The 27,545-nt window shown below is 43.7% G+C and overlaps 2 protein-coding genes across 2 annotated transcripts in view; both read right to left on the bottom strand.

Annotated features, from left to right (window-relative positions):
* Window positions 1-1,789: 1,789 nt before the first annotated feature.
* On the bottom strand, window positions 1,790-15,305 carry gjb8 (gap junction protein beta 8). Its single transcript, XM_057853503.1, has 2 exons — window positions 15,104-15,305; window positions 1,790-3,948 (listed from the first exon to the last, which is right to left on the bottom strand). Exon 2 carries the CDS (start codon window positions 3,940-3,942, stop codon window positions 3,130-3,132), a length of 813 nt encoding a protein of 270 aa, XP_057709486.1. The 5' UTR covers window positions 3,943-3,948; window positions 15,104-15,305; the 3' UTR covers window positions 1,790-3,129.
* An 11,819-nt stretch (window positions 15,306-27,124) lies between these two features.
* The window catches only part of cryl1 (crystallin, lambda 1), a 43,398-nt gene continuing 42,977 nt past the window's right edge, over window positions 27,125-27,545 (bottom strand). Inside the window, exons 8-9 of the mRNA XM_057851484.1 lie at window positions 27,435-27,541; window positions 27,125-27,332 (exon numbers count right to left, since the gene is read on the bottom strand). Of these exons, the coding sequence (XP_057707467.1) occupies window positions 27,228-27,332; window positions 27,435-27,541 (212 nt within the window). The 3' untranslated portion in view covers window positions 27,125-27,227. The remainder of the gene's footprint in view (window positions 27,333-27,434; window positions 27,542-27,545) is intronic.

Genomic DNA, 27,545 nt, shown 5'->3' with positions numbered 1-27,545 from the left:
TGGTCAAGTATATTTAATAATAAACATTGATGTACAAAAATGCAACTTGTGCACAAATAATGCACTTTTGTAACAAAGGATAGCACTTCAAGTCGGAAAATGTGTATTTGTAGGCCAAAATGACACATCTGAAAGACTTGTTTTCACGCTGCCTTTTTGTTAGCAAAAATAGTGGGTAATTTTTTCAGTAAGATTTTGCAGTTTTGTAATAAAACATCTCATTTTTGTGCAAAAATCATTTTTTAGACAACTATTTGTGGTTGATCCTCTTAGGTAAAAGAAATTGGGGTAGTGTTTTTTGTGACCTTAAAAAGCATTTCTGTGTTAAAATACCCATTTTGTCATCAAGACAAAAACTGCCATTTTTTAAAATCCTAGAATAACATTGTTGGGTGATTTTGAAGAGGATTTATCAGTGTTTCTACCTTGAAAATGAGGTACCGTAATTTCTGGACTATAAAGCGCACTTGATTATAAGCCGCACTGGCCAAATTTCACAAAATTTTAGAAATAAATCCACATATTTGCCGTACTTTACTATAAGCCGCAGGTGTCCATGTCTACATAGAATTTACAAAGAAATATTTGATTGATCAAAAATATATTAACCAGATAACACGCATCAACATCGTGTTGTCTGAATGCTTAAAAGTGAACTTTAAAAAAACGGATCACTACATTTCCAAAGATACATAATCCACCTCAACTTGAAATCCTCTTAAAAACGGTTAACATCTAGTACATGTAGCAATAAATTCTCTGAATACCAGTTGAAAACGGCTAATCAACGCTAGCATCTTGTTCTCGTTATAGTAAATGGTGGGTGCCCATCCATTTAAAATTGTTCTTTTGTAGCAGCATATAGCATCAGATGGAGCCATATTAATCTATAAAATCTTGGGTTCTTAAGTCTGACGAGTTTCAGGCAAGCTTTATTGGCGCTAGTGTAGCAGCTGAGAGCTATGTCATTGCAAAATTTGGAAAGCCATTCTTTTAAACTATAATTATCCAATTTTTAAACATTTTAATAGGAAAATATGACGCTAATTTGTTAAAACTAGGCCTGTCAAATTTATCGCGTTAACGGTCATTATTTTTTTAATTAATCACGTTAAAATATTTGACACAACGCATGCACGGAATGACCCATTCATGCGTTGCCTCAAACAGTTTACAGTAGCGACGTTTACATGCTGACTTTTATTCATACCGATTCAAATCATTCCGAATGGAAATTTCACATCAGCTGTTTACATGTCACTTCATCTATTCCGATCCAGCGTTTACATGTGACTGCCTTTATTCCGAAAGGACGTTTTACAACTGCCGTCTGACATGCGCAGATTAATCAAAACAAAGCGTCACGTTGCAAAACATGGAGATCGATCGTCAGATCAGCTGCTGTTTTAACTTTTCGAGTGGAAACAAAACTTCAGAATGATACGCCGTTCATTTAAAAAGTTGTGTGGGTGCGCTGTGCGTGTGCTTGGAAGCCATGTTGCAAGTGACGTTACTTACGTCACCAAGTGACGTCACCACGTCAGTACGGAGCATGCGCAGAAAGAACGCAACCAGACACCATTCCGCTTCCCTGTTTACATGATATAATTTTACTTCTAATCGGTTTGGGAAAAGGAATATTCCACCCCTGTGAATCGGAATGAAATTCCATTCGGTTTGGGCCTGTTCATTCCGAATGAGGTGTTTATATGGAACACATTTATTCGGTTTGAACAAATATTCCGATTGTAATTGGAATATTTGGCTCCATGTAAACGTGGCAAGTGACGTTGTTTTAGCACAGTGGGAGCGAAAAGACAGAGAAATACAAGTGGACACAGGCGTTCATTGACGTTCAGGCCTTTTTTTTCCCTTACACGCTTAATTGATACAATGCAGAACATACTGTATACCATTTGCAGCCACTACTGACAGTCATGGTTGCCCAACTTCGCAGCAAACATTTGGGCAAAGCAGGAGATGATCCTTTTCTTATCACGCTAAATTGAACACAACGCAGAATATACTGTATACTATTTGCAGTCGCTACTATCAGTCATGGTTGCGCAACTTCCCAGCATGCATTTGGGCGGAGCGGGAGACTATCTTTTTCTTAACACGCTTAATTTAACACAACGCAGACCATATTGTATATTATTTGCAGCCACTACTGACAGTCATGCTTGCACAACTTCCCAGCATGCATTTGGGCAGAACAGCTAAGTTGCTACACTATCATTTAGTGAAAGCACAACAAAAATAATATTCCTATCTTTAAAAAAAAAAAAATGTTCTCAAAAAGAAAAGCGCTCAACGCAAAGAGAACTGGCATTCCCAATCAAAATAACTATGCAAAATACACATCAAACTTACTCAGACTTTGACTTGGCTAGATCTCTAATTTAAAACTCGCCATTGACACCTTGTGGTGTAATTTCAATCACTACTTATTTTTCCATTCCAACAATAATTTACAGAAAAATATGGCATATTTTAGAGATGGTTTGAATTGCGATTAATTACAATTTTTAAGCTGTGATTAACTCGATTAAAAAATTTAATCGTTAGACAGCCCTAGTTAAAACAAAAAAAAATCCATGAACAAGCCACTTCCTTATAAAAGTCGCAGGGTAGAAATGACGAGAAAAAAGTAGCGGTTTATATTCCGAAAAATACGGTACCATGATGTTCCCTCATCATAAAGTATTAGTAGCCCTCCATTTTCATCGCTGTCCGCTATTTGTGTAAAAATGTGTGGATTTAATGTAAATATATTGCATTCATATGGGGAAACTACTAATGACGACAACCATTTTTGTGCTGGAATGCAACTTGCACTTTGGTAAAATATTTTCTTTGGGAAATGTACGTATTTTTAAGGCCTAACATTAGTGTTGTATCGATACTATTTTTTGGCTCCCGATACAAATTCAAACCGACGGTGTCTTGCAAAAAGGAACTTTTGGAGCCTAGCGTCGTCTTTTCGCAAGCCCTGAATAACGAATTGATTTGGAGGTGTATCCCAACACTTTTGCACGGTTGGCAACCTTGCATCGGAAATGATTGTTTTGAGACTTCCGTACTCGTACGGGTTCTAAAAGCATCCAGGTCCAGGCTGCGTGTGTTCATTCAGCACACGGTCTTGCGAACGGACGAGTCCGAGGAGGGCACAGAGAGCAGCAGCTCGTTCTTCTTGTTCTGCAGGGCGGCGTTGTCCCTCATGACGGTTTCGTTGCGGTTGTAAGACAGTCTCCGGTTGCGGCGCCGGCTAGCGCAACGCATGACCGCCTTGCCCACCAGGTAGCCTAGCTCGGCCACATTGAGAATCATGCAAATGGCTGACGATGCCACCATGAAGATAGTGAAGACTGTCTTCTCGGTGGGCCGTGAGATGAAGCAGTCCACCTTGTTAGGACAGGGCCACTGTTCACACTTGACCAAGCGCGGCATCTGGAAGCCGTCGTAGACAAAATAGAGTGCGTACATGAAGCCGCCCTCGAAAACCAAGCGGAAGAAGAGACTGCAGGTGTACGTCCACCAAAGCGTGCCCGTGATGGGTAGCCGCCGCCGTTTCAGTGTCTCCAGGTCCACGTCGCTGGGTTTTTCGGTGCCGTTGGACGCTAGCATGGTACGCTTGTCGCCCCGCTTGCGGTAGGCCACGTGCATGGCCACCAACAGGGCTGGCGTGGACACGAAGATCAGCTGCAGGCACCACAAACGGATGTGTGACACGGGAAAGAAGTGGTCGTAGCAGACGTTCTTGCAGCCCGGCTGCTGCGTGTTACACGTGAAGTCGGACTGCTCGTCGCCCCACACGCTCTCGGCGGCCAGCACCAAGATGGTGATACGGAAGATGAACAGCACCGAAAGCCAGATTTTGCCAAGGCTGGTCGAGTGTTTGTTGACGCCGCCCAGCTGGGCGTACAGGGCGCCCCAGGACATGATGACCTAAGGGGAGAGGAACCTTTTAGAAGTCCAGATTCATTTGAAAATACGAAACTTCATAGATACAGTGGGGCAAATAAGTATTTAGTCAACCACTAATTGTGCAAGTTCTCCCTATTGAAAATATTAGAGAGGCCTGTAATTGTCAACATGGGTAAACCTCAACCACGAGAGACAGAATGTGGAAAAAAAAAAAAAAAAACAGAAAATCACATTGTTTAATTTTTAAAGAATTTATTTTCAAAACATGGTGGAAAATAAGTATTTGGTCAATACCAAAAGTTCATCTCAATACTTTGTTTTATATCCTTTGTTGGCAATAATGGAGGCTAAACATTTTCTGTAACTCTTCACAAGCTTTTCACACACTGTTGCTGGTATTTTGGTCCATTCCTCCATGCAGATCTCCTCTAGAGCAGTGATGTTTTGGGCCTGTCGTTGGGCAAAACGGACTTTCAACTCCCTCCACAGATTTTCTATCGGGTTGAGATCTAGAGACTGGCTAGGTCACTCCAGGGCCTTGAAATGCTTCTTACGAAGCCACTCCTTTGTTGCCCTGGCTGTGTGTTTGGGATCATTGTCATGCTGAAAGACCCAACTACATCTCATCTTCAATGCCCTTGCTGATGGAAGGAGATTTTCACTCAAAATCTCTCGATACATGGCCCCTTTCCTTTACACAGATCAGTCATCCTGGTCCCTTTGCAGAAAAACAGCCCCAAAGCATGATGTTTCCACCCCCATGCTTCACAGTGGGTATGGTGTTCTTCGGATGCAATTCAGTATTCTTTCTCCTCCAAACACGAGAACCTCTGTTTTTACGAAAAAGTTCTATTTTGGTTTCATCTGACCATAACACATTCTCCCAGTCCTCTTCTGGATCATCCAAAAGCTCTCTAGCGAACCGCAGACGGGCCTGGACGTGTACTGGCTTCAGCAGGGGGACACGTCTGGCAGTGCAGGATTTGAGTCCCTGGCGGCGCATTGTGTTACTGATAGTAGCCTTTGTTACTGTGGTCCCAGCTCTCTGTTGGTCATTCACTAGGTCCCCCCGTGTGGTTCTGGGATTTTTGCTCACCGTTCTTGTTATCATTTTGACGCCATGAGTCAAGATCTTGCATGGAGCCCCAGTCGAGGGAGAATATCAGTGGTCTTGTTTGTCTTCTATTTTCTAATAATTGCTCCCTCAGTTGGTTTCATTACCCCAAGTGTTTTACCTATTGCAGATTCAGTCTTCCCAGCCTGGTGCAGGTCTACAATTCTGTCTCTGGTGTCCTTCGACAGCTCTTTGGTCTTGGCCATAGTGGAGTTTGGCGTGTGACTGACTGAGGTTGTGGACAGGTGTTTTATACTGTTAATGAGTGCTGGAGAGTGCCCCCCTCTGGGGACTCCCTCGTTCTGCTGGGGGACTTCAACGCTCACGTGGGCAATGACAGTGAGACCTGGAGGGGCGTGATTGGGAGGAACGGCCCCCCCGATCAGAACCCGAGCGGTGTTCTGTTATTGGACTTCTGTGCTCATCACTGATTGTCCATAACGAACACCATGTTCAAACATAAGGGTGTCCATATGTGCACTTGGCACCAGGACTCCCTAGGCCGCAGTTCGATGATCGACTTTGTGATCGTGTCATCGGACTTGCGGCCGCATGTTTTGGACACTCGGGTGAAGAGAGGGGCGGAGCTGTCAACTGATCACCACCTGGTGGTGTGTTGGCTCCGTTGGTGGGGGAAGATGCTGGTCAGACCTGGCAGGCCCAAACGTATTGTGAGGGTCTGCTGGGAACGTCTGGCAGAATCCCCTGTCAGAAAGGGCTTCAACACCCACCTCCGGCAGAACTTCTCCCTTGTCCCGGGGGAGGTGGGGGACATTGAGTCCGAGTGGACCATGTTCCGCACCTCCATTGTTGAGGCGGCCGATCGGAGCTGTGGCCGTAAGGTGGTTGGTGCCTGTCGTGGCGGCAATCCCCGAACCCGCTGGTGGACACCTGGGGTAAGGGATGCCGTCAAGCTGAAGAAAGAGGCCTATCGGGCCTTTTTGGCCTGTGGGACTCCGGAGGCAGCTGACAGGTACCGGCTGACCAAGCGGACTGCGGCTTCGGCGGTCGCCGAGGCAAAAACTCGGACATGGGAGGAGTTCGGTGAGGCCATGGAAAACGACTTCCGGACGGCTTCGAGGAAATTCTGGTCCACCATCCGGCGTCTGAGGAGAGGAAAGCAGTGCACCATTAACACTGTGTATAGTGAAGATGGTGTACTGCTGACCTCGACTCGGGACGTCGTGAGTCGGTGGGGAGAATACTTCGAAGCCCTCCTCAATTCCACCGACACGCCTTCCTTTGAGGAAGCAGAGTCTGGGGACTCTGAGGTGGGCTCTTCGATCTCTGGGGTTGAAGTCACTGAGGTGGTTGGTAAGCTCCTCGGTGGCAAGGCCCCGGGGGTAGATGAGATCCGCCCAGAGTTCCTAAAGGCTCTGGATGTTGTAGGGCTGTCATGGCTGACACGCCTCTACAACATCGCGTGGACATCGGGGACAGTGCCTCTGGATTGGCAGACCGGGGTGGTGGTCCCCCTTTTTAAAAAGGGGGACCGGAGGGTGTGTTCCAATTATAGAGGGATCACACTCCTCAGCCTCCCCGGTAAAGTCTATTCAGGGGTGCTGGAGAGGAGGGTCCGTCGGGAAGTCGAATCTCGGATTCAGGAGGAGCAGTGTGGTTTTCGTCCCGGCCGTGGAACAGTGGACCAGCTCTACACCATCGGCAGGGTCCTCGAGGGTGCATGGGAGTTCGCTCAACCAGTCTACATGTGTTTTGTGGATTTGGAGAAGGCGTTCGACCGTGTGCCTAGGGGAGTCCTGTGGAGGGTGCTCCGGGAGTACGGGGTACCGAGCCCCTTGGTAAGGGCTGTTCGGTCCCTGTACGACCAGTGTCAGAGTCTGGTCCGCATTGCCGGCAGTAAGTCGAATTCGTTCCCAGTGAGGATTGGACTCCGCCAAGGCTGCCCTTTGTGTTCATAATTTTTATGGACAGAATTTCTAGGCGCAGCCGAAGCGTTGAGGGGGTCCGGTTTGGTGGCCTCAGCATCTCATCTCTGCTTTTTGCAGATGATGTGGTGCTGTTGGCTTCATCAAGCCGTGACCTCCAACTCTCACTGGGGCGGTTTGCAGCCGAGTGTGAAGCGGTTGGGATGAAGATCAGCACCTCCAAATCCGAGACCATGGTCCTCAGCCGGAAAAGGGTGGCATGCCCTCTCCGGGTCGGGGATGAGATCCTGCCCCAAGTGGAGGAGTTTAAGTATCTTGGGGTCTTGTTCACGAGTGAGGGTAGGAGGGAGCGGGAGATTGACAGGCGGATCGGTGCAGCGTCTGCAGTGATGCGGTCTCTGCACCGGTCCGTTGTGGTGAAGAAGGAGCTGAGCCAAAAGGCGAAGCTCTCGATTTACCGGTCGATCTACGTTCCTGCCCTCACCTATGGTCACGAACTGTGGGTCGTGACCGAAAGAACAAGATCCCGGATACAAGCAGCCGAAATCAGTTTCCTTCGCAGGGTGTCCGGGCTCTCCCTTAGAGATCGGGTGAGAAGCTCGGTCATCCGGGAGGGGCTTGGTGTCGAGCCGCTACTCCTCCGCGTTGAGAGGAGCCAGTTGAGGTGGCTCGGGCATCTGGTTCGGATGCCTCCTGGACGCCTCCCTGGAGAGGTGTTCCGGGCATGTCCCACCGGTGGGAGGCCCCGGGGTCGACCCAGGACACACTGGAGAGACTATGTCGCTCGGCTGGCCTGGGAACGTCTTGGAATCCCGCTGGAGGAGCTGGCTGAAGTGGCTGGGGAGAGGGAAGTTTGGGCTTCCCTGCTGAAGCTGCTGCCCCCGCGACCCGACCCCGGAATAAGCGGAAGATAATGGATGGATGGATGGATGGATGGAGTTAAAACAGGTGCCATTAATACAGGTAACGAGTGGAGCCTGATTAGACCTCGTTATACCTCGTTAGAAGAAATTAGACCTCTTTGACAGCCAGAAATCTTGCTTGTTTGTAGGTGAGCGAATACTTATTTTCCACTCTAATTTGGAAATAAATTCTTTAAAAATCAAACAATGTGTTTTTCTGTTTTTTTCCTCCACATTCTGTCTCTCATGGTTGAGATTTACCCATGTTGACAATTACAGGCCTCTCTAATCGTTTCAAGTAGGAGAAGTTGCACAACTGGTGGTTGGTTATTTGCCCCACTGTATGTCTATCACAAGTGGACCCACAAAAAAAAGGAAAAAATGTTTTGGTTTGAAGCAGACATTTTAAGACAAAAGTCTAGTAGCAACTTTTACCTGTAGTTGTATTCATTAAAAATACAGCCCCCAAAGTCAGTTTCACATAGACATCCCTAACAAATTTCATGTTTCATATCTTGAATACACCGAGAAAAAGTCTCAGGAAGCAAAGACAGAAAAAGTACCCGAATGCTTCAGTTTAGGCCCAGAGTGGGTAATATACATGTAAAGCCACAGGCCTTCAAGTAACACTAACATGGTTATTTTTAAAATTCAGAGCCTTGAAACAGTTTTGCTTTGCAGCAGGTGTCCAAACTACTGCCTGCAGGCCAACTGTCACCCGCTGCCCAGATTATATTTTCCCGTAGCAAATTTTGAAAACATCCTTGAATATGGCCCACACAAGAATCTTGAATTCACCCTACCGTAATTTTTGCACTATAAGGCGCACCTGTGACCTGACTATAGGCCGCCATCCACCAAATTTGGCACGAAAACGGCATTTGTTCATAGATAAACCGCACTGGACTATAAACTGCAGCTGTCCTTACTGTATTATGGGATTTTTACACCAAAAGATTTAAACCAGTAACACTTTCTTTGACAGCGGTGTCATAAAACCAAATGAACCACCATGAGGCGTTGAACCAATTGGCTGCAAAGCATTGCTTCAAGAAGCTGCATTTGGCCATCCATGCTCCCTTGGGAGAGACCGTTAAACTCTGCTGCCACCTGCTGTCAACACTGTTGTTGCCTCCTTGCATGCATTGCAGTGCTACAGATGTAAATAACAATCAAAATTCATGTTTTGTGCTAATTATTGCTTCAGTTACTGTTCCAGTTGTTTCATTAATTGCTAGTTATGATATTTGGTAACACTATATTTGACAGTGGTGCCATCAGACTCATTAGACAATCATAATTATGGCATGACACTGTCCTGAGCATTAATGAATTCTTGTAACAGATGATATTTAGTGTTATCCGGCAAATTAAATCAGTTTTGAATGGATGTAAAAGATCCAAGCTGGACATAAATGGTGTTAGTGACATGATTTGCCGGATGACACTTGATGACATACTGCAAGCATTCAGTAAAGGCGTATGATAGTGTCACGTCTTAATCATAACGGTCTTAAGACAGTCTTATGATGTCGCTATCAAACAAAGTGTTACCTTATTAACCCAAATAAATCAACAAATAAGCTGCACCGGACTATAAGCCGCAGGATTCAAAATGAAGGAAAAAAGCAGCGGTTTATAGTCTGAAAATTACAGTACATTCTGTTAGACTTCTAATCTTAACACTAAATGGGGCTAGTTACTAAAACAGTGCCTCTCTATTTAAAACTGACATGTTGAAATAAATGCTGGAAGCTACAATTTCAGTATTTTGTTTTGCATAAACCTGTATATTAAAAATTTTAAAAAACTCAGCTTTTTCACATTGGATTATTTTGGTTGTGATTTTCTTGACTCTATTGCTGTCGCTAGACATTTTCTCTTTGTTCTGCAAAGTTTGTTTCACTTGTTTCCGTACAGCCACGGTATGGATCACTGTTCGGTGTACACAGTCACCCAAATTTAAGAGGTGGGTAGTAACGCGTTAGAGGTACTGCGTTACATTTACTTGAGTAACTTTTGGAGGAAAATGTACTTCTAAGAGTAGTTTTACTAATTCAAACTTTTTACTTTTACTTAGTTTTGTGGAGAAAAAAAAATCCTCCTCTTACTCCGCTACTTTGGGCTACACAAGAGTCATTACATTTATCCTCTTTATTCTACAAATTAGATTTTTTTTTTTTTTTGCTAGTGATCTATTGCCAAGAGTAGCGCTTCTAATTTCACCAATGAGACATCGCAACAATCACATGACTCCATTACACCAATCAGATGCAAGCTTGCCGTTCTATGATCATGCCAGTCTGTTCAATCACGTGGCGTCTTTAAAGCACCGTAAAAAATGAAGTACTTGACATAGAGCACTGCTTTCAACATGACACGAAATCGCACATTTAAACCTCACTCCCAGTTTTTATTTGGCACCGATTGACCACGGAAAAGCGGAGATATGATCCTTTTAATTTTAATAATAGTAACTAAGAAAGAAGTATTCACTATTCAGACTGGGAACCATTTTCTCCACTAGAGGGTACTCATGCTCTTTGGATGAAAAATAGTTGTTGTTTTTTCTCTCTCACAGGAATTCAATGTTTTTTATATATCTACTTATTTTTACTTATGTAAAAAATATGAGGTAATAAATATTATGTCATAATAAGTAATGGGTTATTGTACAGTATCATAACAACATCTCATATAGATAAGTTTGTGCTGAGACGAAAAAAATACCATTGTTTAAAAAAATAATAAAAATCAGTTACTCACATTGTTACTCATTACTTGAGTATTCTTTTAACTGGATACATTTTTACTTGTACTTCAGTATATTTTTTGGATGATTTACTTTTACTTGAGTAATATTATTTTGAAGTAACTACTCTTACTTGAGTAAAATTTTTGGCTACTCTACCCACCTCTGACTAAAACAGACGAAGAAGCAGTTATCATTGATTACTACTATGAAAGTTAGGACGAACGTACAGATCAAATGCAATATTTCTAACACTTTTTGAAGTGTATTTATTTTATTTTTTCAAATCAGGATTTTTTATTTTGCACTAGCCCTAGGCTGACTTCATTGAAACACTGATTATTTATTTTTGCACTTTATCAAAAGATGCTTTTTCAGTTTTGGAACTATTTGCAGATTTTATTTTAGCCACGATAAAAAATTTATCTTACGTGGGAGCGTATGTTCACTTGTAATGGTTTACAGTTAACTGTGTAATCCAACATTATTTTCATTAAAAAAACAGTTACCAAGGTTGCCAGTTGGCGATCGAGTGCACCCTGACTAACTGTTAAATCAGTAGATCCCTACAAAAAAGGATGTGTTGTCCATGTTTGCTCATAAACTGTGAATTAAAGAATGTTAAACAATGACAACACAAATTCACAAGTTTGATGTTTTCTTCTATTCATTTTCCACTTTAATAAGAGCTGCTTTTTCGTTTTAGCCAATAGAATAATTAATTTTTTGTCATCCCGTTGTACCGAACCCTTACTGAGCCATGGCACCCGTACCGAGGTACATACCGAACCGTGACAGGTGTACTGTTACACCACTAATACTAGTATATATACTGTATGTATTCTGAAATATCCTTATACCTCTGTTATTTTGTTGCTCATAGCCCTTAACTCCTTCACTGCCATTGACAGGTTCAGACATCCAATCAATTTTAACTGGATAGGCTGGCAATGAGTGATCATGATATACAGCCAGTGACGGAGACCAACATCCAATCCGTTTTAATTGGGAGGGCTGCCAGCAATTGTTCGATCGTCAATGTCAGACAATAAGTTAATACTTAAAAATACATTAGGCACAAACCTTACTTTTTTTTTTTTTTAACCCGTTTCTGATCCTCCTTTTAACAAATTGGATAAATTAGAAGGATTTGATTATGGCCCTTGCATCCCATAATTGTTCTGAAAGCGGCCCTTGGAGAAAAAAAAAAGAAACCTGGTAGACATGTCTATTTTCTACGATGAGTAGACCCACAAAAACGTCTCAGGAAGCAAAGACCGAAAACGTACAGGACTCAGTTTTGGTTCAAAGCAGACATTTTAAGCCAAAAGTCTACTACTAATATTTGAATTAGAAAACGCTGCACCTAAAGCCTGTTTTACATACAGTTGTGGTCAAAAGTTTACATACACTTGTGAAGAACATAATGTCATGGCTCTCTTGAGTTTCCAGTTATTTCTACAACTGATTTTTCTCTGATAGAGTGATTGGAATAGATACTTTGTCACAAAAAACATTTATGAAGTTTGGTTCTTTTATGACTTTATTATGGATGAACAGAAAAAAAATGATCAAATCTGCTGGGTCAAAAATATACATACAGCAGCGCTAATATTTGGTAACATGTCCCTTGGCCATTTTCACTTCAATTAGGTGCTTTTGGTAGCCATCCACAAGCTTCTGGCAAGCTTCTGGTTGAATCTTTGACCACTCCTCTTGACAGAATTGGTGCAGTTCAGTTAAATTTGATGGCTTTCTGACATGGACTTGTTTCTTCAGCATTGTCCACAAGTTCTCAATGGGGTTTGAGTCAGGACTTTGGGAAGCGCCATTTGAAAACCTTAATTCTAGCCTGATTTAGCCATTCCGTTACCACTTTTGATGTGTGTTTGGGGTCATTGTCCTGTTGGAACACCCAACTGCGCCCAAGACCCAATCTTCGGGCTGATGACGTCAGGTTATCTTGGAGAATTTGAAGGTAATCCTCCTTCTTCATTATCCCATTTACTCTATGTAAAGCACCAGTTCCATTGGCAGCAAAACAGCCCCACAGCATAATACTACCACCACCGTACTTGTGGGTAGGCATGGTGTACTTGGGGTTAAAGGCCTCACCTTTTCTCCTCCAAACATATTGCTGGGCATTGTGGCCAAACAGCTCGATTTTTGTTTCATCTGGCCACAGAACTTTCCTCCAGAAGGTCTTATCTTTGTCCATGTGATCAGCAGTAAACTTCAGTCGAGGCTTAAGGTGCCGCTTTTGGAGCAAGGGCTTCCTTCTTGCACGGCAGCCTCTCAGTCCATGGAGATGCAAAACATGCTTGACTGTGGACACTGACACCTGTGTTCCAGCAGCTTCTAATTCTTGGCATATCTGCTTTTTGGTGATTCTCGGTTGAATCTTCACCCTCCTGACCAGTTTTCTCTCAGCAGCAGGTGATAGCTTGCGTTTTCTTCCTGATCGTGGCAGTGACAAAACAGTGCCATGCACTTTATACTTACAAACAATTGTTTGCACTGTTGCTCTTGGGAGCTGCAGCTGCTTTGAAATGGCTCCAAGTGACTTTCCTGACTTGTTCAAGTCAATGATTGTTCAAATCAATAATCACTCACAAGAAATTGCTAATTCGTGTTGCTGTATGTATATTTTTGACCCAGCAGATTTGATCACTTTTTCTGTTAACCCATAATAAAGTCATAAAAGAAAAACTTCATGAATATTTTTTGTGACAAAGAAGTACCTGTTCCAATCACTCTATCGGAGAAAAATTAGAGTTGTAGAAATAACTGGAAACTCAAGAGTGCCATGACATTATGTTCTTCACAAGTGTATGTAAACTTTTGACCACAACTGTATACAGTGCATGAAATTTGGAAGGTATTTGGTAAGCTTTGAAAATTCAGCACCCGATGCCAGTTTTATTTTACCACGTGAATTTGGTGGGTATGTCTATCATCTTGAGAATACCCACAAAAAGTCAAAAAGCCATGCCTGAAAATGCACACAAAAACGTCAAGCAGACATTTTACGCCAAAAGTAGCAATGAAACTGGATCGGCCAAAAGTAGCAATGAAATTGGATCCCCCCCATGTAGAGGAAAACATGTTTATTTTGGCAAATATAAATTTCTTAAATGAGTTAAATTTTTATGTAAACACATTTGGCTTTGACTAAATTGTTTTAATGTCTTCCGCCAAGATAGTTATTATTTTACGTTTTATAAAATTGTGTTAAATTGTTCCAAAGATGTCTTGAATTGTGTCGTTTGAAGACCTCATTGTCTTTGTAGTTTACAAAACGTTGCTAGAATAATTCTTTAAATCATCTGTATTTTGAAAACATGTGGGCATATCAACAAAAAAATGTCTAACGGATGTACGCAAAACAAATGAATCGGTGTCATCATATTGACGGCTGTTCTTAATATTCCCATTTTAGCAATTATCAAAACAACTTGACCGTTATGTCAATTTAGTAAGTGAAATTTTGTTAAAGAAGAAAAAAAGCTAGAAATGTTCTGTAAATGAACAGCTACCACATGATCATCAGGAGGTGTGCATTATTTTGTTATCTTTATATTAATAATGATATATTATTCTACGGCTAGCTCGACAGTGTCAATCAAAAGTGAGCGTTTTACATTGAATCTTTTTAAAATGTGTCCCGAATGAAGACATGAGGGAGGGTTACTTATTTCATCCACTTTGAAGCGTGGTTGTGTTTGATTTACCGTCAAATGTGGTATATATTTTTTCTTTTTAATTCAATATATTGTAGACATCCTTTATAACCCCAATTTAAAACGAAGGACTAGATTTTAAACAAATTTGCGTGAAACGATTGCACGGTCGTGCTGCAGTTGCACCTAAAGCCACCAGATGGTGGTGTCGTATTACATAGCAATTAGGTTAAGTGAACAAGAACTTAAATTACTAACAAATTACAAAATTACAATGTAAGAATTAAACTTTAGCTGAAATAAAACAGAGTAAATACAATTTAAAAACACATGGTAGTGACCCTGTAGTCACCATAGTGGCAAAGACAATAAAAAAAAAAAGTTCAAGATACAATATGGCTTAAGGGTACTGTTCATTTCCGGTGGCTTGAATATGATTTGAGAGCGGGAAGTGAGGAAGAGTTGGGAAAGCGTGTGCCAAAGTCAGTTTGAAAGTGAAAATTTTTTTTTTTTTTTTAAATTCAAGAAGCAAAGCTGGTGCTGGATTGTGGCATGTACTCTGAGACCATTCAAAGACAAATTAAGAACAATTTGCTCACTTTTTTATTTGATGACCTTTGTGCCTTTTAATCGCATCTTTCTGGTTCCTATTGAAATTGACCGTTTTCCTTTAAAGCACTTCATGCTTTACATCCTTTTACGCGACTCAATTCATAATTTTAATTGACTATTTGAGTTTTTAATTGTCTTGATTTTAAAATGGATTACCTTATGGTGAATTGAAATAAATTTGCCCTGTTTTAAATTCTATTCCGAATTACTCATTGAATGAGATAACTCACCTTTAAGTCGACAGTCGAGCCCAATAAAAACAATTAAAATAAATGAATCCAATTTTTAAAAAAAACAAACAAATTAAAATAAAGTTTTTCCCCAAAAGTACTCCTTAGTTTGAGCGTGTAGATTCAGTTTTTTTGTTTTGTTTTGTTTAGAATGAAATATAAAATGAAATGAGAGAAACGAGAGGAGCTGCTGTGATGAGCAACAAACCTAAAGCAAAGACACCTGAAACTTCTCAAAGCTCATCATCGTCATCAACATGCAAGAGAGGGTGGGGCCACACAAAGCGCGCACACACTTACACACACTTGTGTAAGCAGTAAGGAACATGGGAGTGTGACACACAACATGCTATATTTATTTTTTATGTATATATGGTGAAAATTTGCCTGATGTAATTAATTTAATGTGAAGAATTGACTATCTCCCTTCTTGATTTGCATTTAAAGAAAGAACGGATTACTTTAGAAACAAAAATGTGGTAAAGCCACAAAAGTGTATTTCAACTGAAGCCAGTAGTAACTGGTTCTAGTAGCAACTGGTTCCTGCGTCCCGTACCTTACACTATTTTACAACATCTGTCAAGTATTTATTCAAATTAACCAATGAATAAGGTTAAAAAAAAAAAATCCATCCTGTATTCAAAAACAGCAGGACATTATTTCAAATTGACATTGCCGAAAATGACCAAACGTATAAATTGACTATAATTCATTTACTTGTTTGGTCTGTATCATGTAAGAAAACAAAAAATTGAAACATCGTTTCCAAAATAAACGCAAATGCTGCAGTTATCATATTGTGATGAAACATTAAACAATATTCTTTCATAAAGTACTACAAAAATGGAGAATATTTCCTGTTAAAAGGCTAAAATTCTGGATTTGGATGATCAATTATCATTACATTAGGTTCTATGACTAAGATTTAAAGACCGTCACATGTTTGAGAGCGAGTGAACGGAACAGATGCTTTACATCACAGCAAATAAAAGCCACACTCATGACCGTTCCTTCCTTAACATCCGCAAAACGATTCGAGCCGTTTGACGAACACGACGCCATGTGTGATGGACACGCCTATTCATGATTAATTCATCTATGTGTAATAATTCAACCGGAGAAAAAAAGTTTACTACCAGCAAGCCCGTCGACAAGGGGCGGGGGGCAAACGGTTATGTTGTCCCGGGCCTCAGGACCATAGGGACCCCTGAATGACCCTTAATTTATTTTACTTTACCTTCAATATTTCTTTTTTATTTAAATCATTGTCTGATTAAATATTATGCTCTACTCAATATATACTGAACTCATTCACTCCCAGCCATTTTCACCGGTGCAACCCCCTTCGCCCCCGGCCGTTTTACTGGATTTTGACTGCAAGGCCCACAGAAAATTCTGTTCTGTTGATATATAAACATGGAACCCACCAAAAGAAAGATTAGACTCTCTTCTTTCAGCAGGAAAAAAAAAGTAAGTTCATATCTTTTTCCATTCTTTAGAAATTAGCATTAGAAAATAGCTTAGTTTGAGCAATTTTCCAATTTCTGATGAAAAAACAATGAAATTAAGCTTTTTGTGAAAGCATACATTTCAAACATAACTTTGACTTTAACACAGCTATATTTAGCTTTAGTTACATCTCAAACATCTGAATAATGTTTTCCTTTTACAAAATAACAAACAAGACAAATAGAGCTTTTGATAGCAAAGTAACAATTTACTTACACATAACCAGTGTTGGGCACCTTACTTTAAAAAAGTAATTAGTTATAGTTACTCACTACTTCTTCCAAAAAGTTACTGAGTTAGTAACTGAATTACTCTGTAGTAAAAGTAACTAGTTATCAGGGAAAGTAATTATTTCCGTTACTTTAAAAAGACGTTGTTGTATGTCAAAGAATTTGAAATTTTCTGAGCAGTATTCGAGTCAGTTGAATAGAGAAGAACAGACAGGTAGTTGTGTTATAGAACCTTGTAATATTTATTGCACCTCACCAGCAACAGATTTATCCTACACTTGAAGTGCAACAAAAATAAACAGTAAACAATATGTAACCCGACCCGTGCGACCCCTCTCTGTACACCACGATGCTCTGCGTTGTGTATTTTTGTTGGTTCAGTGATGACGGGGTGTATGGCAGAAAGGACGAGTGGGCACGGGCGTTCTGATTTGCAGATTGGACCACGCCGTTTATTGGCACAAGAAACTCGGCAACAACTTCTTCACCAACCTTCATGAAATACAATGGGGCATAAGGCCCAATGACGCCAGCACTGGAAGGCAGAGGAAGCTACGGCGTCAGTGAAGGGTCAAAATGCACAAATTGTCTTTATCTCCCAGTTAATCAAAAACTCGCCAATGACATCTGGTGGCGTATTTAAATCACTAGCCTACATCCACCCCTTGTTTAAATGATGGCGTCCCAGTCATCACAACAAAAACACAACACACTTTGCAGATTCGCAGTAGACAGTGTCAGATAAGGCATAGGTAACTATTGTGGCAAAACCAAAATTCGTGCATGGAAGCCCTATCTATGTGAGTGTGCTAGCTTATCTGTACTATGTGTGAATTATAGCTCTTCTTGCTTTGGCCTTCTCCCACAATTCTCTTCCTCTTTGTATTTTCTGCTGGTCTTCATCTAACTCCACCACTCTTGTGTCATATGATAGTCTCTTGGGGGGACGTCGGTTCCTTGGCTGGTTCCTCCTTGGAACAACGGTTCCATCAGGAGAGTGGGTCCCTTTTACAGTCCTCTTTTTCATCCTTCCATCATCCTTTTGCTCCGTTTCCACGACTGTTTCCTCTCCATCTGTGTGCTCCATTTGTCCATTTGTGTCAGGAATAGAGCTCTCCACAGTTTCTGCTGTATCCTCCACTTCCACACTCTCTGCTGCAAGTGGAGCATCCTCTTCTGCTGTCATTTGACTAGTATGCTCTTCCATCATATCAGTGTCCTCCATCTCCAAACCATTTGACGTGTCTGCATCCACTTCCTCCCTTGTCACTCCATCAGACCTTTCCGCTGGGAAGAACATGCACTGGGTGAGGAGGTTGCGGTGGAGCACTCTCTCTTTTTCGCCATCCTCTGATCGGACCACATACACAGGCAAGTTTGGTTGTTTCTTCACCACGATGTATGGACGTGACTCCCACCTGTCACCCAGTTTCTGTCGACCTTCCACTTGGCAAACCTTGACCAGGACTCTGTCACCTGGGTTGAAAGCATGGCTCTGTACTCTTTGGTCATAATACTTCTTCTGTTGCCCTTTTGCCTGACGAGAAGTTGCATTAGCCTGAGCATAGGCTTTGGACAGGGAATCATGCAGCGTCTGAACATATTCACTATACCCACATGGCTCATGGGTGGCTGGGAGACCAAACATCAAGTCAACAGGGAGCCTGGGATGCCTCCCAAACATCAGGTAGTACGGCGTGTACCCTGTTGAATCGTGGCGTGTGCAGTTGTAGGCGTGTGTCATCGCATCCACATACTCATGCCAGCGGGGTTTCAGTGAAGGCTCAAGTGTCCCCAGCATGTTCATGAGAGTGCGGTTGAACCTCTCAGTGGTCCCGTTCCCCTGGGGGTGGTAGGGGGTTGTGTGGGTCTTGAGGATGCCAGTACACTTACACAACTGCTTCACAATTGCACTTTCAAAATTGCGCCCTTGATCTGCATGCAATTTCGCTGGGAAACCAAACCGGCAGAAAAAGTTCTTCCACAGCACCTTCGCCACAGTGCTGGCCTTTTGGTCTCTGGTGGGGTATGCCTGTGCATAGCGTGAGAAGTGGTCAGTGACGACGAGGACATTCTCTAGGCCACCCTTTGACTTCTCCAGAGTCAAAAAGTCCACACATACGAGTTCCATGGGAGCACTGCTGTGAATACTGACCATGGGAGCTTTGACACCTGCAGTTGGGGTCTTTCGGAGGCAACACCTTTCACAGTTTTCGCACCATGCCTTTATTTCTTGGAACATTCGTGGCCAATGAAACCTCTCCCTTATCATGTGCACTGTCCTCTCAAAACCCAGATGCCCTGAGTCATCGTGGAGCGCAGTTTTGACTGATGCTCGGAGTTTCTCTGGAAGTACCAACTGCTCCACTACTCCCCTTTGGCGGTCTCGAATGCGGCGGTACATGATACCATCTTTGACCACTAACCTCTTCCACTCTTTTAAAAGAAGGCCCACTAGGCCACCATCGCTGATTCTCTCGTTGCGATTTGGTTTGCGGTTCAGACTTTTGTAGTGCAAGACAGGCCCAATGACGGGATCTTCTTTCTGACTCGCACGGATCTCCTGTTTTGTCATGGCCGGCAGTGACTCCATTCCCACGTCTTGATATGGCACCTTAATTCTGAGGGTGTCAGAATGAGGCTTTTGTGGGGTAGACGTGTACAGGTCTTTGGGACAGTCTGGCACTTGGGCTGGCGGTCCCATGTCCTGACTGGATTTCACCTGCTGAGGGCATGTTTGCAGAGCTTGAGTGACCTCTTGGTTAGACATACGAGAGAGGGCATCGGCATTTGTGTTGCATTGTCCCCGCCGATACTGGACGTCAAAATCAAAAGCTGACAGTCGAGACACCCACCTTTGACCGGTGGCGTCCAGCTTTGCTGAAGACATCACATACTTGAGAGGGTTGTTGTCTGTCAAGACTGAGAACTTTCGCCCATAGAGGTGATCGTAGAACCTGTCGGTCACTGCCCATTTCAACGCAAGGAACTCGAGCTTGTGTGCCGGGTATCTCGTCTCAGGTGGACTCAAACCTCTGCTGGCGAAGGCGATAACTCTTTCAGTTCCATCCTGGACCTGGACCAACACCGCGCCAAGCCCCTCTCCTGAGGCGTCAGTTTGGAGGACAAAAGGCAGACTGAAATCTGGATATCCCAGCACGGGTGCAGTTGTCAGCTTTTCTTTCAGGGATTGGAAAGCCTCCTCACATTCATCAGTCCACAGGAAAGGAAGGCCAGGCTCCACACGTTTCTTTACTCCACTTTTTTTCCTTCTGGGGTCTCCAGCAGTGAGGCGATACAATGGGGCGGCTAACGTTGAGTATCCGCACACAAACCTCCTGTAATAGCCAGCGAATCCCAGAAACTGGAGCACTTCCTTCCGGTTTGTTGGTCTCGGCCAGTCTTTCACTCGACTGATCTTCTCCGGGTCCGTCCGGATACCCTGAGCAGACACCAAGTGGCCCAAATACTGCACCTCTTTCCTCACCAGCTGGCATTTGGAGGGTTTCAGCTTCAAGCCATGCTGCCGTAGCCGGTCGAACACAAGCTGTAATCTCTCTAGATGCTCATCGAAGGTTTTAGAGAAAATGATCAGGTCATCCAGGTAGATTAAGAGGTGAGTGAAGTTCAGATCACCAAAACAGCATGTCATAAGTCTCTGGAACGTGGAGGGGGCATTCTGCAGCCCAAAGGGCATACGGTTCGCTTCAAATAGGCCCATGGGGGTGCTGAATGCTGTCTTGTACTTGTCTTGCTCAGCTACCTCCACTTGCCAATAACCAGATGTGAGGTCGAGTGTCGAGAAGTACTTTGCTTGTCCCAGAGCCTCCAAAGCTTCCTCAATCCTGGGAAGGGGGAATGCGTCTCTTGTGCTGCAGGAGTTCAACTTTCGGTAGTCGATACATAACCTCAACGAACCATCTTTCTTGGTTACGATCACCACTGGAGAAGCATATGGACTCTTGCTGGGTCTGATGACTCCTGATGCTTCCATTTCCATTAACAACTTTCTCACATCTTGCCACTGTGATGGGGGGATTTTGCGATAGGGGAGTCGAAATGGCTTAGAGTCGACCAGAGGGATCTCATGCTGCACCGTCTTTGTGTGTCCATAATCCATGGGGTGCTGGGAAAACACACTTGCATTCCTTTCCAGCAGTTCTTTAAGGAGAGTGCGCTGGTTTTCGTTCTCCACCGCTGCTTCGCTCAAATCCACCCCACTGCTTGCCACTACTTGATGCAGACTCTGACATACCTCTTTGGCATCACCATCATCAATGCCACTCTGGTTCTTGTCAGAAAAGTCCACCACGTTTTCCACCAAGAAGGCATTAGCAAGATGTGTATGAGGCTTTATGATGACTTCATGCTGAGACAGGTTCATTACTCGAACGGGGACACTTCCTTTCTTTACATCAGCAAAAACTTTGGCCACCAGGACATTTTGTGGGTGTGGTCTTGCAGAATGGCCTTCAATCAGGGCTGTGTAAGTTTTCCTTTGAGGACCAGCTTTTATCCTACACATCAAATCCATCTCTTTTCCCCCTGGAATGTGTGTTCTGGGACCAGTGTACACCGCAGGGCCCACCATGCCATCCATACTGCAATGTTCAGTGTTTCCAACATCCAATAGAGCAGTGTACCACTCTGGATGGCTCTCTTTAATCTGGTGCAAGAAGTGTTGGCCATATGTCACTTTTAGGTGGGTTCTAGCGGCGCGAATGACATTTGTCCCCACCAGCATAGGGACAGAAGACCGATATGACGAGTCAGCAACAACAAAAGCTGGCACACTTTTGAATTCTTTACCCAGAACTTTCAAGCTAATCTGTAGGACACCATGGTAAGTCACACTCTGGCCAGCTGCACCTTCAATGGGTATTTTAGATGGTTGTAGCTTTTGACTTTTAAGGACGGGGTGGTTGCACCAGAAACTGTGTGTAATACTGGTGATCTGAGAGCCAGAGTCGAGGAGCGCCATGCACTTTGTTCCATCGACCTCCACCTCACCCTCATTCCTAGGGCCCACAAGGGGAGTGTCCTCTTCTTCATTTACAGAATTGTTCTCTTGCTGTGGGGGGTTTTGCTGCTCGCCCATAGTAGCCCCAATTACCATGGGCTCTATTCGTTTAAAGGCTGGGCTGGCTGTAGCATGCTTCCCTCCGCCGGAACTACTGGCCGAGGTTGGCGTGCCCACGCTGCATCAGATTCCAGGAACACAGCTCTGCAGACTCGAGCTATGTGTCCTTGCTTCCCACACCGATAACATGTGACACTTGAAATCGGGGGTGTGGGACCAGGAGGTGGGCGGAGTCTCTGCTGTGGAGCTACAGGAGGCGTAGCAATCCTAGATTCCAGCTGAGTCAACTTGGTCATCTGCTCCTCTTGGTTAAGGGCTAATTTCTTGACCAACTCGGTTAGCTCCATCCACTCCGAAGCCTGCTTCATCTTCTCTGTCCTTGCATTTGAATTAGACTCTGAAGCGACATGAACCTGAGTGAACGTCTTCTTTGCTTTGCTTTGGGACTGGAAAGTTTTTGATTCTCTTGCCAGGTTCCTGAGTTCAGCCTGAAGCTCTCGAAAGCTGAGCAGCCGTGGCTTCATTGGTGCAATTCTCGTGTACACCCACTCATCGATAAGGCCTCTCAAGAACTGACGGGTGAGTTTACTGTCACGGTCAGGGAAGGCCTCGCCACCTCTTTGGTTTTCTTCCACAGCTCGCAACGTGGCTTCCAGAGCTATGGCGTAAGAACATGCAGACTCCCCCGGCTTCTGGCTACGCTCGTAGAAGTCAGCCAGTGGGTCTAAAGAGCCCTGTGCGTCACCATACTCTGCTCTCAATTCTTCAAATGCCTTCGCTGGAGTTTGGTCACAGGTGGGCAGGTTCAGTACTAATTTTCTGGCCTCACCGCCCAAGTGACGCACCACTGTGGAGAAACGGAGGTGTGCAGGTAGTTCTATGGCCTCCAGGAGATATTGCATGTCACGAATCCAGTCCTCCACAAGCATCTTACTATCAGCATTACCAGTGAAAACTTGGACATTTTTCACCTGATGTGTCTGCATGAAGCCGCCATAAGTAGTTGGTGGGGGGTTTGGGTTAGCGAGCACACTGTGGCCCCATGCACCTGTAGAAGATGGGTGCAGTGGAGGCTGAGGGTGGTGGACGAAAGCATTCGACATTTGCAACTGGGGAACATGTTCATCTTCCGTGATTTGGAAAGCCTGCTCTGCTGCGGGAGGTCTATGCATATTGTCCATGTTTTGTGTTGTTTGCAGCCGTGGTGTGGAAGCTTGGGGCATGGATGTGGAATACGCATAGCTGGTGTGAGGATGGAGGCTAGAGATAGCAGTTTGCATGGGGTAAGGAGGGAAACCCATGTGGCTCACAGGGGACTGCTGCACAACTTTCTCCGGTGACACGCCGAGTTGTGATGGGCACTGTGGCGGAGAAGTGGGTGTAGGCCCAGGTCCAGTAGCCTGAGATGTGAAGATCGGTCTCATGGGCGTCTGCGCTGGGGTCCCAGAGGCTGTTACTGTGGACACATGAGTCAATGAAACACGAGGATCAACATACGGCGACAACATAGAGGGTGGTGGGGTAGGCGGTGGGGCTAAACTGGTGTCCGTGGGGTGACGAGGAGGTGGACGAATAATGTTATAGCCCAGCTGCTGGGGGGCGTTGAATCTGGGAAATTGACTTGTTGGCCCAGGCCTCACTGCTGGCTGCTGATGAGCTGTGCTGGGACGAGCCATTTCCCCCTCTTTCCAACGCTGGGTTTGATTTGTGGAGTCATGGTGGAGGCTTGTACCAGGCCCAAGGGTGGGCTGGTGACTTGTTGTGGCCATGGAGGAGCCTTGTTGCTTTAATTGGGTGTCTGCACTGTTACTCATCATTTTCAACTGCTATCTATTTAGCTATGTAATTATTTCAACAGCTAAATAAATGTGTGTGCGTATCACTAAAATGTGCTCAATACACCGATATATCACCAATATCACAATAAAGTTCAATTTCAAAATCACAGATATGAATTAAATACACTATCAACGCTTGTGATATTAAACCAGCATCACTTTCATATTTTTTTTTTCCACAAAACGTTTACCATTCCCAAGTTAGTTTTTTTTTTTTTTTTTTTTTTTTTTTTTTTAAGGAATGGTCTCCACCCAATGAGAAAAACTAAATTTACCTTGTTTCAAATAGACACAATGGGAAAATGGGTACCTCAATAATTCTGCTGACACACCGCACACACACAAGGTGCAAGTCTATTGCTGCAACGTTGATGAAAAAGTTGATCTTGTCCTCTTCGGTCCTGGAGCGCCACAAATCCGGGTCACGGCACCAAAGATGTAACCCGACCCGTGCGACCCCTCTCTGTACACCACGATGCTCTGCGTTGTGTATTTTTGTTGGTTCAGTGATGACGGGGTGTATGGCAGAAAGGACGAGTGGGCACGGGCGTTCTGATTTGCAGATTGGACCACGCCGTTTATTGGCACAAGAAACTCGGCAACAACTTCTTCACCAACCTTCATGAAATACAATGGGGCATAAGGCCCAATGACGCCAGCACTGGAAGGCAGAGGAAGCTACGGCGTCAGTGAAGGGTCAAAATGCACAAATTGTCTTTATCTCCCAGTTAATCAAAAACTCGCCAATGACATCTGGTGGCGTATTTAAATCACTAGCCTACAAATATAAAAAAATAACAATCAGCAGTAAACAATATAAAGTGAGTTTAATCAATTAAATCTAACTCTCACAACCTGAGACAATTGGTCAAGTAGAAATAGCCTACTGTACTTCAAGTATTTTGACTTATAATAGTGTTTATATCTCCACCTCGTAAAGGACAAATTTTCCTCTGAATGCTCTGCCATCATATCCCTCTGCATCTGTTTTGCGTGAGTGTGTTTGCCACACGCGCTGTTCCGGTTTGTGTGTGAAAACACTGATTGGCTTACCATGACACATGACTCTAACCCTCAGCCAATCACAATCACTTCCATCGCATCTATCCAGGTGGTGCATTTAGGTAGCCTCGTCCCCCTACTCCTCCCGCCACCCTCAAAGCGTTTGCCGTCCTCAAGATGGAAGCAAGAATAAGAAGTACGTGCTGTAATATTCTGATACAGACTTATCCGAGGCACCCTAAAGTGCACACGGCACCAATATTGTTTTGCTCACATGATGCGGGAGCGAGTTAGAGACACGGCCTGCCGAAAGCCGTACGTTTGTGTTAATGTTATGTTAAAGTTATATGTGCTATCAAAGAAACAGAGTGCCAGCACGTCCTGTGTGGTATAGCTTTGCTAAGAAAAAGCACAAAACAAAACACGTGCGCTATTCTCGAACCTGAACGCACCCCAAGTCTTAGATGACAAATAAACAGAGCAGAGTAGACTCGCTACAGCTGATAGTTTCTTCAATTTATTCAGAGTAAGTAACGCTCCGCTTTTGACCGTCAGTAACGGTAACGGCGGAAAAAATAGTTAGATTACCCCGTTACTGAAAAAATAACGCCGTTATATAATGACGTTATTTATAACGGCGTTATTCCCAACACTCCACATAACTAACTGAGAGATGAGGCTGTTGTGGCCGCTACAGCCGGGTAAACTTTTCCCTCATCGGCGCCTGTCTCATAAAGATGGATTTTTTTGAGTCTCTGCAGGGTCTGCTCGGCGAGCAGCACGAACTCAACGGCATTGTCCGCTGCACTGGTGGTCCCGGCTGTTCTGCTTGATCGTCCAGCGTCTGGCATCCCGGGTGTTCTCTAAGTTGTTCTCCATTCGGTCGTTTTCCGCCGGCAGCCCGGCCGTTCGTTGCCGTTGAATCGGGTTGCGGGTCTTACCAAATGCGCTACTGCCCTCTAGTGGCCAGTTTTATTGGTTGAAAAAGGAATTTCTGCTTTGTGCTTTGAAGCTAAATTGAATCAGAACCCAGAGATGTCTCTTGTAAAAAAAAAAGAAAAAAAAAACGTGAAAGACTTATAAATAGTCTTTGGGACACTGAAACAAATAAAAATAGAATGTATTTATATGTTTTTGGGAGCAAATGAGTTTAAAACTTTAACATATTAAATATTTCAAATATATATTTTTCCTCTTTTTGCACAACCCCCCTCTGTCTTAGCAGAGAATGATTTGAACCCGCTCTGGCGCACTCAAGGCTACACTACGTACGTGCCCTGAAGTGGGAAATTAAAATCTGCCATTGGTATAAACTCTATACATGGCGAGTCGTCATAAATCGGGTGCTCAGATAAGAATCGAAAAAGAGATGAAGATCATAGAGGTGAACGAGAAAAAAAATGAAGTTTTTAAAAATGGGACAAGAAGCCAGAGAATTAGGGCTAGAATTGGCTGTGGACAGTGATGTCAGTAAGTGAACAACAGGCGCTAACACTGAATGGTTTACACTCACGATCACCGTGACCAAAGCCCGATTCGAGTCTGTCACAGGCTGCGTGCAGCCTATTGAGCTGTGGTGTGACAAGACATTGCTGCTTGCATTGAGCCGAAGAGAGAGAAGGTGATGGGAGATCAGGGATATATGTTAGTCTGTGGGGAGCAGGTGAGCGAGGCTGAACAGAATCAGGTCCGGCGACTGGATTCATCTTGGGTTTACAACACACTGTGTATTATAGTAAACGCTAATACGAATCCATCACCGAAACAGCACAAACGAACCTGTTTACAACCTAGCCATGCTCTCCATTGAGCGTGAGCTTGGTCAGAAACTGGATTTCACTGATGTTATAAATGACTTTGCTGTCAAAAAATCTAGGCGCATCACTGTTTTAGGGCTTGATAACCCCAGGGATGTGGAGGGGGCAGGCACAAGATGTTTAGTTATACTGTTTTGTTGCTTAGCAGGCAGGCATAGCACTCTCAGTTATATTGTGTAGTATTGTAATAGATGGAAATTGTTTCTTTATATTGTGTCACATCACATTACAGTTTGTCAAATTTAACTGTCCATCTCAAATTAAATAAATTGAAAATTTACACTTGTCATTGCTTGCAAAGCGTTTAAAGTACTGCGTATGCCGCGTGACAAGCCGGTGGCAGAGGTGGGGTGGGGGGACCCTATAATTATCTCTTGTCCCCGAGCCCCTGCAAGTCTGTTGACAGCCCTGACTACCAGAACACCACACAATGAGATGATTCAGGTTCATGGAAAGATTCAAAAACAGCTAAGTTTCTAGCTAACGGTTTAGCTAACAGCTAACAAAGCCTTACTTTAAGTTATGGAAAGACATCACAAAACAGCTAACAGTTCCTCTTTGATTTATTTCCAAGTGAGACATTTGAATTTGTGGGAAAAAAAACATTGAAATGAATTCGGATGACAAGTTGATGTAGCCATGATGTGTTTAGTGGTCTTTTTTGAGGCGGGACAGGCCCATGAGGAGCTGGTCTCGCCGCTCTCGGCGGGCCGACAGGTGCTGCTCGTCATTGGGGATTAGCTCGCACATCTCCTGAATTGGAAGAAAATCACATTTACTCATTGGCTGACATTAATGGCGATAAATTGATAAATATCCAGTCGCCATCAATTTGTCGTATTGGTGGATACATACGCTAACCACGCTCTTGGCATCCTCAGCAGAGAAGTCCGGTACAGGCCCAAAGGACCTCAAAACCCTTTGGAAGCCTTCACCGTAACGTTTCAGATAGTCTCCAAGACCTAC

The sequence above is a fragment of the Corythoichthys intestinalis genome, chromosome 12 (assembly GCF_030265065.1).
Source record: "Corythoichthys intestinalis isolate RoL2023-P3 chromosome 12, ASM3026506v1, whole genome shotgun sequence".
In the NCBI taxonomy this organism is placed as follows: Eukaryota; Metazoa; Chordata; class Actinopteri; order Syngnathiformes; family Syngnathidae; genus Corythoichthys; species Corythoichthys intestinalis.
The sequence above is the reverse complement of the archived record's forward strand: the minus strand, read 5'-3'. Positions and strand labels throughout refer to the sequence as shown.